This window comes from Poecilia reticulata, chromosome 13 (genome assembly GCF_904066995.2).
Source record: "Poecilia reticulata chromosome 13, P_reticulata-male-v2, whole genome shotgun sequence".
In the NCBI taxonomy this organism is placed as follows: Eukaryota; Metazoa; Chordata; class Actinopteri; order Cyprinodontiformes; family Poeciliidae; genus Poecilia; species Poecilia reticulata.
This window is the reverse complement of record NC_088842.1, coordinates 1,707,713-1,721,763: the sequence shown is the minus strand read 5'-3', so window position 1 is coordinate 1,721,763 and position 14,051 is coordinate 1,707,713. Positions and strand designations below refer to the sequence as shown.

Below are 14,051 nucleotides of genomic sequence, written 5' to 3'. Positions count from 1 at the left end.
AATTATCAAAATTACAAGAAAACAAGCCCTTAAATATTGCAATGTGTGTGTCATCAATGAATAAGTTTCTCTTCCTGAAATGAGTGACAAAAGAAATTATATTCTAATTGTAATCTTATTCTTCAGATGTACCAGTAGACACTGTTCTAAGAGAAATGGGGAAAAATGTTTCTTTGGCTTTACCTTGCTAAAGTATTGCATTCCCTTGCAATAAATTAGCAAATACATCATGGTCTATTTCGTGTACAGTCACAAATGTCCATTTATAATTGCACATATGTACACATTTAAAGACCCTAAGAGAAAACGTGTTTATACATTCTTAACTTTTTGATGCAAAAAAATTATTGAAAATTAATCTATTACTGCATGTTCATGTTTGTTGGAAGGCTGAGATGGGACTGTACATGAAAATGGACCTTTGTTAACCAGACTACCAATACAAAAAAGACACAGTCAAAACTGTCAGATGAACTGCCGGTGAAAATAACTCAAAAACAGTCATGTAGTCATTAATGTAGGTTTTCTTTCTTTCCTTCTTAAGGAAAGTTTCTGTTTACGTCTCAGTTGGAATGGAAAGAGATGGAAAGCCCGTGTTTAACCTGTTTTGCTTTTGAATTTTGAACATAGGTTTGTGGTGCATTTGTATCATTAAAAAAAGATACAAAACTTCAGATATGTTACTAATGAGATATTAACATACTTGGAAAAAACATTGTAGCAGAAAGATTTTCAGTATTCTCAATGCCACATGAACTGACCAGTACATTATTGTGAGAGAACGCAAAATCTCACGAGAGAAAAAAAAATTCCCCATGTTCCCTACGGGGCTCCGTACTGTTCAACACACATACACTTATACAAACAGCCCAGGAAGCTAGGAATTCACACTTTTAACATTAATTAACCGTTCATTCATACATAGAACTACTTAATGAAGCTCAAAGTGTGCAGCCTCTCTCACAGCAGAGAAGAGTTCAGTGGTTGATTTTTAGACCGTTCCGAGGTAGATAATATCGGTGGATAAGATAGATTTCACATGTAAGCATTGGCCGATCTCCCAAAGTTAAGGAAACTGGGGCCTATTTATCAGCTGGCTGATTTATCTGTGCACCGCTAAAGAATGCTCCAATGGGTTCGCAGCTCTTTAAACCCCCTGTTGTGGCTCTCAGAGCTGTGGTCAAAACTTACTAAAATTTAGCAAAATTTTATAACATGTAAAGATCACAAATAAATGTTAGTCTATACAGTTTTTTGCATTAATAGTGTTTGGAATACTTTTCTATTAATTCTTTTTTCTCTTCAGGTGGCAAACCACACTATATTATATTCTTTAAGTTTTGAAAGGAAATTTTAACTGTCCTTTTAATGATTTTTTAAAATGATTTTCTTTATTAACCAATCTCAACAGAAAATGTATTTTCCAATATAAAATGTCCTAAAAATTCACTATAATACAAAATAATCTTTATACCTCAAGCCACGCATCAGTTTAATGAAACAGCTGGACTGAAGGCAACAATAGTTTCAGTTAAATGCTTGCTAACTCCTGGTCCAATATCTGAGCTGAAGTCATTCTTCCAGTCACACTCTCATAGGTTCAAATCTCAGTATCTCTTTCCCTGTGGACTTACAACGATTCTCCGGTAAATTTATCTGTTACTAACTAGTCAAGCTGACAAACTAGCTAAAACAGCTAAATGTCTTCCTCTGAATTAGCATTAGCTCCCAGGTTAGTAGTTACAGAAGGAGAGCTCTTTTAGTTTCCTTCTGCTGAAATGGACTAAATGTCTTCCAAAAGTCTTTTATGTTCAAAGTAGAACAGTTAAATACTTTGAACTGTATGATGGTGCCTGTTGAAATTGATGCATTCAATGAACAACCCAAACGTTTTTTTTTTTTTTAAAGCAAGGTAACTTACATGCTTCAATAGTACCTGTATTTTTAAACAGGAAAATTAATTATATTAATAATTTAATACCACTTTGCTATTCATTGAAAGCTAAATCTATTCCTTCCCTCAACAGAAGTTCTGAGAAGGAGAATAGAACTACAGTGCATTGAATGGAACAGGTGATGCACGATGTCTCAACAACATTGTCTAATGCTTCACAATATAATATCATGTTGTAATTTTGTCATGTTTCTCTCTAGATGTAGTAAAAGAAAGCTGCTTACGTGTCGGGCCTCTCTGCGCAGCCCCTCGATGTGCCTCAGCCAGCAGCGGCTCAGCTCGCTCAGCTCCAGGATGGGCTGGACCTTCAACCTCACTGTGTCTCCTGACTGACGGATCATCTCAACTATCTCGTCACGGCTCTTGTTCTCCACATTCCGGCCGTTTATCTCCACCAGCCTGTCGCCAGGCACAAGTCCAAGCGCCAAGTCCTTAGTGCCAGCACCAGGCTCGGCGAAGTGGACCACGCGCCTGTAGACCCCTCCATCAGGGCTGCGATCTAACATAGTGGTTCGGCGTAAAGAGAACCCAAAGTCACCAGTGTTGCGCCTCTGCAGCTCCAGCTCCCGTGTTTCTGGGGCAATTGGTGCAACCACAGTAGGCAGCTGCAAAGGTGCGGGAAAAATCTTATCAACTAGTTCAGGGATGAAAACTTTTTTGGTGTCTGCCGCCTCTGGTTGAACTTTTTGGCTGTGCTTGCGAAGCATGTTGAACACTTTACTTTCGACCTGCGGTGATGGAGCAGCAGAGTTCTGTCCAGAAGGTGTGGAGCCCTCTGACGGGCTCTCTTCCTTGCTCCTCTGGGAGAAGGAGAAACGTTTCATCATCTGCCCCATCTGTGAGGAGTTCTGCTTGGCAAGAGAACCAAAGTGAGCCACGCGGTCCCGTACAGAGCTGCGATGTCCGTCCTGACCTCCTCCCTCTCCTTTCAAGTCATCAGTGGAGCTGGCCACACTGATCTGATCGTCCAAGGCCATGCTGCTTCGGTTGCTGAACTCATCTGACTCAATGTCAGTGAGGGACAGCTCATTGGTGCTGGCCACTTTGATAGGAATGGGGTTGGAGATCTCCACTTTGTTCTTGGACTCCCGCTTAGCCTCCCTCTTAAGATTGAAAAAACCCCGCCTCATGCTCATCTCCTCCAGGCTGCGCAGCTCTGCTGCAGACATTCTCTCCTTCTTCTCTTTCTTCTCTTTCCTGCTCCCTTCCTTCTCTTTGTCTTTCTTTATCAAATTAAACATGGTAACTATCTAAATCTCCCTACACAGGTTGAGTCATGAGTCAGAAGTCTCGTTTCCAAAAGAAAAAAAAATCCCCTGGAAAGGGAGACAGGAGAAAACCGTTAGAAACATCTATAAAACACTGACAACAAATGAATTCATTCACTCATTAAGCATACTTTATTGTTTATAAATATGTGTAGAAATCAGGGATGTAATGGTACTAAAAATAAATCCATAATTCGCTACACAGCTGGGATTTAATGTCACAGTTTGGCAGGTTTCAAACAAGAGAAACAAAAATGTAGAAATATGGTTTTTCCTTTAATACAAATGTTCACATTTTCTTTTATAAAATTTTTTTGGGTTCTATTGGAATTTATTTGAAAGTGCTAAGACAGGAAAGTAGGTAAAAAGAGAGAGGGAAGACATGCGGCAAAGGTCACTAGGTCGGGAATCGAAAGTGCAACGGCCGCGTTATAGATATGTGATGCTTAAATTTTGCTTGATGGCCTTCCAGGTGAGTAGTTAAATTTAATGTGTGTGTTGATCTCGATGACCACCTCCAGTTGTAAAATCCTCAAGTCAGACGTAGTCTGTAGAATTTTGTCAATATCCTCCATGTCAGCTAGAGACTCCTTGGCACCTTGTTCAGCATGGAAGTAGAAAAATAGGACAACAAACTAAAGTAAAAAAGTAAAACTCCCACAGTCCTTAGATCTGAAGTAATCCAATTATGAGGGTAGACAATGTAAGACTAACTATAAAAAGTGAGAGTACTCAATAGCTTTAACAGGCAAAAACTATGAAATGAGGATGAGAGAGAACAGGATAAGCTGTTCCTCTTTCAGCCGACAAGCCAATAACGCCACAAGCTCTTGAACTAATGTGTTGCCATAAAGGTTTGCTTCACCTTTCTCACTGCAGCATCACCTCAGCTTAATGAGAAACATTTATGTTCCCAAACAACAGAAGTTAATAATGGTGATAGAGTCTTTCCTGCTATGCTTTGGTGGAGCTTTTCAAGGTTGTGTGGCGGATAGCAGGATTCTGCACTTTGATTCCAGCCATAAAAGTTCAGTATGTGCACAGGTTATAAAAAAGGCTGTTTGCTCAGTACATCCAAGTGTAGACTCAAATCATTCTACAATAGCACCACTCACTGTATTGGCGTGTCGGAGAAGCTCTGCTATCTTAGCAGATTTGTTCTTTTCGAAGACTGTTCATTATTTTTGGTTGAGGCATTCAGACTGTTGTCATGACGTGTAACTGTGGCAACAAAGTATCTTTTACAACTGGGCGCAGCAGATTACCATCTGAAAATCTCATATAATATTTTGAACTACAATTCCAAATCCCAGAGGAGTGGAAATGGAGACTTTACGGATGCAGACACAAGAGCAGAGAGAATTCAAATCATCTCATTCATTCATTGTGATGGACAAGGATCAGATTCAACATTTCTGGGCCCGTACGGCCAGACAGATTTATATGGGAACAGCAAACAGAAATAAGGTGGATCAGCAGCGTTTGCCAATGGCTGACGGTGTCATCCAGGACATGTTACAGAGAAATATGGTCTCTATTGTCTGGATATTGAGGTGTTAGCATTTCATGATGGCTATGAGACTGTTACACAGCAGGAGTCTTCAATTAGACGCCTCTTCAGTTGCTACCAGAGATCCTTCCGGCCCACAGGATCACCATTCACTACAACTCTTTGAAGTCACTTGGATGGTAGGAGTTACAATAACATTTAATTTCGCTTTGGAATAAGTTAAATATTTTTGAACTGAACTGATAATAAATTGAATTAAGAGGGCTGTTCCAATGCATGTACCATTGTATCCTTATGGATATATTACTTTATATAGTATTTTAAATGTTAAAAGAAAACAATGGAGTCTTTGATGAGCTTCAATTATGACACCAGCAACGTGTTAGGCTGTGTGCACTATAAAACTGAAATCATTCCTATTTAAAACTTACGAGTGAAATGAAAATCACTGACCACATGATAATGACTCAAAACATGTTGGACAAACTAATGACAACCTTACTGCATCTACAGAAGGTTATGTTCAGCCAGTTGAATAATTTGATTAACTTGTGATCAACACTGTTTAGTATTTAGCTATGTGTATAAGACCAACAAGAAGCAGACATCAGCAATTGTTTGAGAGGCAACAGTTGCAGTCAATTACATCGGGTTACAAAAAAATATTTTTGGAAGTTGTTTATGTTTTTTCAAGTGAATTGTGACTATTTTGCACCACTGAATCCAAAATCGACATCCATTTTTTGCAATCAGGTCAGGATTTTATTCTAATTTGATTTAGGGAAATTTGATCTTCTGACTAAATTGATGACATTTTTTGTGACATTATCATTTCATTTCTGTTAATATTTCTCATCCAAAAAAGGCTTTAAGGGGAAACAAAATGTTTTCTAACAGAGTGTTGACCGGTGTTACTGAAGTTGAGCCTTTTTTTTTTATCTCTCAGGTGTTCCTGGTGTTAAAGGAAGCACATAAGTGGGTAGGAAGCTCTACTGGAAACATTCATTTTCTACAGCTGTAAATATGTGAAGTTACTGTGGGATAACAGACAGAGATTTTCAGCTTCAGCTGTGGTTCCCAACATTTTCTCTGTGCTTGTTGTTCCCCATGTTTCTAATGCTGTACCCCAGTTGGGACTTAATGTCTGAGTCAGGTTGCTACATCTGCTTGTCTGTCTAATTGTAGAGTGAGTTTGACTCTGCTGAGATGACTGTTTTCATTAAAGTACATCAGTGTGTAATAGAAGTGTATATTCTTGGGAGACCCAGTTACTTGTAAACTGAAGTTATGAACAGGAGAGCTTGATGAAAATCTTCAGTCAGCTTTTAGAAAATAATTCAGACAGTAGAAGCTTCCAGCTCTATCTCCATGGTTGTTATAGTAATGAATTGTTTGCATTTTGTCTTGTTATTGGGTAATAAACACTCAAGGATTATCAGAAAAAAAAAGCAAAAAGAGTATTTCTAATTCCATTTTTGGTTGCTCATTAACAGGCTGAAATGATCAGCTGTTTGAACCAAGATCCACAGCAGCTGATTCTACTGAACCAGAAGATAGGATTTTCCTCAAGCCCAAAAATCTTGAGCAACACCAAGTTGATAATTGACTTGTTGAGATGTTCTCATTGTGATTTTCCAGATTTTCCACTTTAAGTCGCTATTTAAGGCACTTATAGGTCTGATGGATCGACCTCAGAGTTCTCCGCTTAATGACGAAGAAAGTTCTCATGCAGCAGACCCTTAAAAACAATGGTGAACAAGTTAAAGAAACTGGAGAAATCCTATATTGATCTGGAATAACCAATTCCAATGAGTGACAAATAGCATTTCTCGCTCAAAGATGTTTCTGACCAGGCCTTTTCCAGTCATCTCAGTGTGAAGTGTTGACACTGACAGACAGCAGCTGGAACATTATAGTCATGTTTCAATGTCGGGCCGACTGGGGGATGTTTCATCCACCCTCCTATGTGACTAAATATGTTCAGAAGCTCAGGATAAAACCTGAAGTAGAGGGGACAAAAGCATGACAGGGCTAAAATAGGTGGAGCTACATTAGCAAGCTAAGCTGCTGTTTGGTTTGCTTGTCTCGGTTTTCTAACAACAAATAGGACTGTTATTCCACTCGGCACGAGAAACACTACTGGCGTAAATCCATGCAGGGGTTTTAGGTTTGTTTTACTTTACTTTAAGCAGTCTAGCTAGCTAACTAGCATAATTGGCTCAGGTCACAGCATTAGTAGTTTGCCCTCATTTTTCACAAGGCGACACTTGGAACAAAACACCGGGATAGTGTGAAAATGTTTCACTCTAGCGCGGCCTCAACACGGCTTCTTTCACATGATCTGGGTCACCTCACTTCTAGCACATAAACAACAATAGCAAGAAATACTCACCGTTCTCCAAACAGGGCTGGTGCCTTGCTTATGGGCGCAGCTTGGTTCGTTTGGAACACAAACCACAGAATGTAAGAACTGCCAGCTCCCTGTCCGCCTCTCATGCAAGCGAGACCGACTGGAGGAGGTCAACCTGCGCCATCTGTTGGGGCTTCAGTAGAATGCGTGTCAAGAGACTGGAATGTAGAGTTCTTCCCCGATTAGGCCCAGACGAACGGCTCTTCGTTTTTTCTTTAACCCTTGTGCGTTCGAGGACCAGGGGTGAAAGTAAGGGGGTACGGCAGGGTACTGCGTACCCCCGCTAAATCTTTTAGGGGTACCTGCAAGAGAGAGGAGCGGCTGTCTGCTGTAAAACATGAATAGGTTCACTGTGCAGCCGTGAGTTCGTAATCAGCCGTGACTGATTAGTTTTTCAAGAACAATCTAAAACACGACTTAATCAGTTAATGAATACCTTTTTTCTAATTTCATAGTTTCTGAACTGTTCATGCTTTGCTAGAGCAGCGGTGCAACACGACGATCGCGGAAGGTTTTCAGTCGATCTCGGGATTAGGTGACAAACTGGATGTTGCCAGGACGCTGAGACCAGCACGTCCTCCTCTGGCTCGCTTAAAACGTTCGTAACTTTATTAAAGAACAACAAAAAAAAAATCAACAAAAGATGTTCAAATTAATGACCCAATGAACAATCTCAGTAATTATTGTTTCAACAAGATGTTGCGCAATTCTGTGCGTTTCGGTTCCATTATCAAAATAACGAGCAGAGCAGGAGTTTAAAATGAACTAATCAACCACCGCTGTGTTCATGAGAGGTTTATTGATGATTGCAAAATAAATATCAACCCTGCAAACCTAATATCGTAACGGACTGAATGTTATACAGGTCCTTCTAAAAAAATTAGCATATTGTGATAAAGTTCATTATTTTCCATAATGTAATGATAAAAATTAAACTGTCATATATTTTAGATTCATTGCACACCAACTGAAATATTTCAGGTCTTTTATTGTTTCAATACTGATGATTTTGGCATACAGCTCATGAAAACCCAAAATCCCTGTCTCAAAAAATTTGCATATTTCATCCGACCAATAAAAGAAAAGTGTTTTAATACCAAAAAAGTCAACTTTCAAATAATTATGTTCAGTTATGCATTCAATACTTGGTCAGGAATCCTTTCGCAGCCTTCAATGCGGCATGGAGGCCATCAGCCTGTGGCTCTGCTGAGGTTTTATGGAGCCCAGGATGCTTCGATGGCCTTAAGCTCATCCAGAGTGTTGGGTCTTGGTCTCTCAACTTTCTCTTCACAATATCCCACAGATTCTCTATGGGGTTCAGGTCAGGAGAGTTGGCAGGCCAGTTGAGCACAGTAATACCATGGTCAGTAATACCAGTGGTTTTGGCACTGTGAGCAGGTGCCAGGTCGTGCTAAAAAATTAAATCTTCATCTCCATAAAAGCTTTTCAGCAGATGGAAGCATGAGGTGCTCCAAAACCTCCTCATTGCTGCTGCATTGACCTGCCCTTGATAAAACACAGTGGACCAACACCAGCAGCTGACATGGCTCCCCAGACCATCACTGACTGTGGGTACTTGACACTGGACTTCTGGCCTTTTGGCCTTTCCTTCTCTCCAGTCTTCCTCCAGACTCTGGCACCTTGATTTCCGAATGACATCCAAAATTTGCTTTCATCCGAAAAATGAACTTTGGACCACTGAGCAACAGTCCAGTGCTGCTTCTCTGTAGCCCAGGTCAGACGCTTCTGCTGCTGTTTCTGGTTCAACAGTGGCTTGACCTTTGACCTCGGGAATACAGCACCTGTAGCCCATTTCCTGCACACGCCTGTGCACGGTGGCTCTGGATGTTTCTACTCCAGACTCAGTCCACAGCTTCCTCAGGTCCCCCAAGGTCTGGAATCGGTCCTTCTCCACAATCTTCCTCAGGGTCCGGTCACCTCTTCTCGTTGTGCAGCGTTTTCTGACACACTTTTTCCTTCGCACAGAGGTACCTTGATACAGCACTCTGGGAACAGCCTATTCGTTCAGAAATGTCTTTCTGTGTCTTATCCTCTTGCTTGAGGGTGTCAATGATGGCCTTCTGGACAGCAGTCAGGTCAGCAGTCTTACCCATGATTGCAGTTTTGAGTAATGAACCAGGCTGGGAGTTTTTAAAAGCCTCATGAATCTTTTGCAGGTGTTTAGAGTTACTTTGTTGATTCAGATGATGAGGTTAACGGCTCGTTAAGAGAACCTTTTCATGATATGCTAATTTTTTGAGACAGGGATTTTGGGTTTTCATGAGCTGTATGCAAAAATCATCAGTATTAAAACAATAAAAGACCTGAAATATTTCAGTTGGTGTGCAATGAATCTAAAATATATGACAGTATAATTTTTTATCATTACATTATGGAAAATAATTAACTTTATCACAATATGCTAATTTTTTTAGAAGGACCTGTTTATATATATATATATATATATATATATATATATATATATATATATATATATATATATATATATATATATATCAGTGATTCTTGAGAATAGGGACAAAACAGGTCCTATGGATAAAGCACAACATTTGAATAAAATATACACAAAATATAATTTTTTCAAATATCTGACTAATCTAACCTGGGTCGTGTGAGCACAACAATGTATATTTTCCTGGTGTTTGCAGAATATTTTTTTATTTTAAACATTGTAGTCAGTGGATGATGCCTGTAAAAGCCCTTGTCCAGGAGCAGAACTCAATACATTATAATAGTTTAAAACAATTAAAGAAATAAAAAATACATATATATTATGACAATTAAGTACAAGTATTCATATAAATAATTATAAAAGTATCAATAAACTGAATTAAAAATCATTTTTATATATTTTCCAACTCCATTGAAATTTGTCCCTAGTCTTGTCAACACCGTTAGAAATGAAAAGAATGTAAAAAAATCCGGAATTATTGGGGGCACCAGAACCTCTAAGGACCCCATGACCACTTCCTTTCTGTCCCTTTGCTAAGAGGGCTAGTTAGCTCTGGTTAGCTTATGTTATTCTTTAGTGTTTTCTTCTTTTTATTCCTAAGTTTTTTGTCACAACCATGATGTGTCAACACCATAACTGACAATTTACAAAACTTTTATGAAATTTTGTGAAATAAAAGCTTAATTTTGGTAAAATGTAAAGATTTCATGGACCTGATGAACTACAATATGGCCTCCTTCAGAATAACATCATATAAATTGAGATAGTTTGGCTTTTTGTCAACTCTTTTTGTCCATCAGAGTTTTTGTGACTCTTTCAGTGAAATTGTTGTCAAATCTCACTTAAATGTGCAATTAATTTATTTTAATGTATTTTACATAAATTGCATTACTTCACATGTATGAAGTTTTTCATTTTACTCACTAGTTTGTCACCACCTTCAATTCTGTGTCAACTCTGTCATGCAGTGTCAAGTTTGTTAGATGGACTTTTTGTTGTTTTTTGTTTAAATAATATTTATTTTGTTTTTTGAGACGCATTTGTCTGTGAAATGAGCAAAAATATCACTAATAGGGTCATTAAAAATTATTTTTTATTTATTTTTGTCAGATTGTGACGACAGCGTTCTAGGTCAGGTCGATTAAAAATGTAATTTAAAAAAAAAAAAATTGCAACTGGGAGCCTGCACCTTAGCATCTTTACATTTCCAAAACATTATTTGTCATATTTGCATACATCAGGTTGAGAAATAACAGAAAAAAATTATGGACAAATTAAAACCCATTTTGTCCCTATTCTCAAGAATCACTGGTGAGGCGCTGACTTATGACTACGGAAATTAGTCATTGGACCTACGGAAATTTTGCGCATGCATACAACGCTGGGGGGCAAAAAGCCGCGTTAACTCAGTGAAACTTAAAAATGTGTGCGCGCTGCGTATGCATCTCTTCTAAGCAGCTTCGTGTGTCGAGCTGTTATTTTGAACTAAAACAGCTGTTGTGGTCTGCCCTTTTGTCTCGAATACTGTGGAATTCTATAATTCAGGAGGTGTTTAAGTGAGTACTCGTCTCTCTTACAAAAGTAGAATGTCTGCTAAGTCTAAACGTAAGGGAGCACATGCTGCTAACTCCATTAGCTTAGAGAACGAGCTAGCTTCAGAGAACATAAATGCATTAATGGAAGGATGTCACGATTATACTGAACGCTGGAGCAATTTTGAAGAAGAAAGTTTCCCTCCTCTACTGCTCACCCCTCGGGACTCGCCTGCTTCCAAAAAAGATAGAAAATCTGAAAGGTTATACGGTGACAACATCACTGAATCACTTTCCAAGCTTATTAACGAGAGAGCTGATGGTCTGGAATTGAAGTTGGGGAACCGGATCGAGACATTGGAGAAAAAGATTGACACCAGCATGGCTGAAGTTAAAGAGTTGAAAGAAAATATCGATCTAATCAGAAAGAACGTCTCCGACTCTGACTCCCGCACCACTCATCTCATGAACCGAGTCGCTGAAATGGAAGCTCATTCCAGGCGCTGGAACCTGAAGCTCTGTGGACACAGCGAGAGAGATGATGAGGATGCTCGCCTGGCTGCTATTAAAATATGTCAGGCTAGAATTCCCGAGGAAAAGAACACGCTGGTGTCCTTCATAGATGTCGCCCACAGCCTGGGTCCCAAGACGAAGGATCGCAACGCTCCTTGACCGATCATCATCAGGTTCCTGTCCCGCCGACTGCGTGATGCTGTCTGGAAAGCAGCAAAAACATCAAGATTTCTGCACGACAACAAGCTCCGCTTCACCGAAGATCTCTGCAAATCCGATCGTGAGAAATGACAACTTCTGTGGCCATTGGTAGCTGATGCTAGAAAGAATGGAAAAAAAGCCTACTTTGTGGGAGGCCGCGCTTTCATTGAGGGTAAAGAAATCTCCCCTCCCCAAGCCACCAGTGTCGAGATATAAGGCTCATAACTCTTCTTTAAGTGAAATGGAAGCACACCTGTTCAAGCCTGCAGGAGTTATGTGATTTTAGACAAGTAAATCTGCAGTAATAACACTTCGATTTGTTCAACAATATTCTTGCTACAGTGGGGAGAACTTGCAAAGCTTGTAGATGACTGTAATTTTTATCATAGATACTCTTCAACTGTGAGTGATGGAATCTAAAACAAAAATCCATAAAAATACAATGTATTATTTTTAAATAATTAATTTCCATTTTATTGTGTGAAATAAGTATTTGATACAGCAGAAAAAAGAAACTTAATATTTGGTACAGAAACCTTTGTTTGCAATTACAGAGATCAGACGTTTCCTGTAGTTCTTGACCATGTTTGCACACACTGCAGTAGGGATTTTGGCCCACTCCTCCATACAGATCTCCTCCAGAGCCTTCAGGTTTTGGGGCTGTCGCTGGGCCACACGGACTTTAAGCTCCCTCCAAAGATTTTCTATTGGATTCAGGTCTGGAGACTGGCTAGGCCACTCCAGGACCTTAAGATGTTTCCTATGGAGCCACTCTTTAGTTGCCCTGGCTGTGTGTTTTGGGTCATTATCATGCTGGAAGACCCAGCCACGACCCATCTTCAGTGCTCTTACTGAGGGAAGGAGGTTGTTGGCTAAAATCTCACAATACATGGCCCCATCCATCCTTCCCACAATATGGTGCAGTCGTCCCGTCCCCTTTGCAGAAAAGCATCCCCAAAGAATGATGTTTCCACCGCCATGCTTCACGGTTGGGATGGTGTTCTTGGGGTTGTACTCATCATTCTTATTCCTCCAAACATGACGAGTGGAGTTTAAACCAAAAAGTTCTATTTTTGTCTCATCAGACCACATGACCTTCTCCCATTCCTCCTCTGGATCATTCAGATGGTCATTTGCAAACATCAGATGGGCTTTGACATGCGTTGACTTGAGGAAGGGCACCTTGCGAGCACTGCAGGATTTTAATCCTCGACGGCGTAGAGCAGGGGTGTCAAACTCCAGTCCTGAAGGGCCGCTGTCCTGCAGTTTTTAGATGTGCCACAGGTATAAAACACCTGAATCAAATGGCTTAATTACCTCCTCAGTTCTCCAGAGCCTTGCTAATGACCTAATTATTCTATTCAGGTGTGGTGCAGCAGAGGCACTTCTAAAAGTTGCAGGACACCGGCCCTCGAGGACTGGAGTTTGACACCCCTGGCGTAGAGAGTTACTGATTGTTTTCTTTGAGACTGTGGTCCCAGCTCCATTCAGGTCATTGACCAGGTCCTGCCATGTAGTTCTGGGCTCATTTCTCACCTTTCTCAAGATCAATGATGCTCCACGAGGTGAGATCTTGCATGGCACCCCAGACCGAGGGAGATTTTGCGTTATTTTGTATTCCTTCCATTTTCTAATAATTGCACCAACTGTTGCCTTCTCACCAAGCTGCTTGCCTATTGTCCTGTAGCCCATCCCAGCCTTGGGCAGGTTTACAATTTTATCCCTGATGTCCTTACACAGCTCTCTGGTCTTGGGCATTGTGGAGATGCTGGAGTCTGATTGATTGAGTGTGTGGACAGGAGTCTTTTATACAGGTAAACAGGTGCAGTTAATACAGGTGGAGAACAGGAGGGCTTCTTAAAGAAGAACTAACATGTCTGTGAGAGCCAAAATTCTTACTGGTTGATAGATGATCAAATACTTATTTCACACAATAAAATGAAAATTATTTAAAAATCATACATTGTATTTTTCTGGATTTTTGTTTTAGATTCCATCCCTCACAGTTGAAGAGTATCTATGATAAAAATTACAGTCTACATGCTTTGCAAGTGGGAAAACCTGAAAAATCAACAGTGTATCAAATACTTGTTCTCCCCACTGTATATATATGATTTCCATCTATTCCTCTTCTAAGTTGCAGTACTTTCCAGGGCGCATGTTTTTTACAGTTTTTCTGATGTTGAAGCA

General features: G+C 39.9%; 1 protein-coding gene across 5 annotated transcripts in view; it reads right to left on the bottom strand.

Moving 5' to 3' along the window:
• LOC103475203 (unconventional myosin-XVIIIa-like) overlaps nucleotides 1-7,304 on the bottom strand; it is an 80,523-nt gene extending 73,219 nt beyond the window's left edge. For 2 of the 5 annotated variants that reach the window (XM_081614992.1, XM_081614993.1), the window contains exons 1-2: nucleotides 7,125-7,303; nucleotides 2,179-3,270 (exon numbers count right to left, since the gene is read on the bottom strand). In XM_081614992.1, coding sequence (XP_081471118.1) covers nucleotides 2,179-3,195 — 1,017 coding nt within the window. In that variant the 5' untranslated portion in view covers nucleotides 3,196-3,270; nucleotides 7,125-7,303. Of the gene's footprint in view, nucleotides 1-2,178; nucleotides 3,271-3,737; nucleotides 3,821-7,124 lie in introns of all 5 variants that reach the window. The other 3 variants (XM_081614990.1, XM_081614989.1, XM_081614994.1) reach the window with 3 other exon arrangements.
• Nucleotides 7,305-14,051: the final 6,747 nt, after the last annotated feature.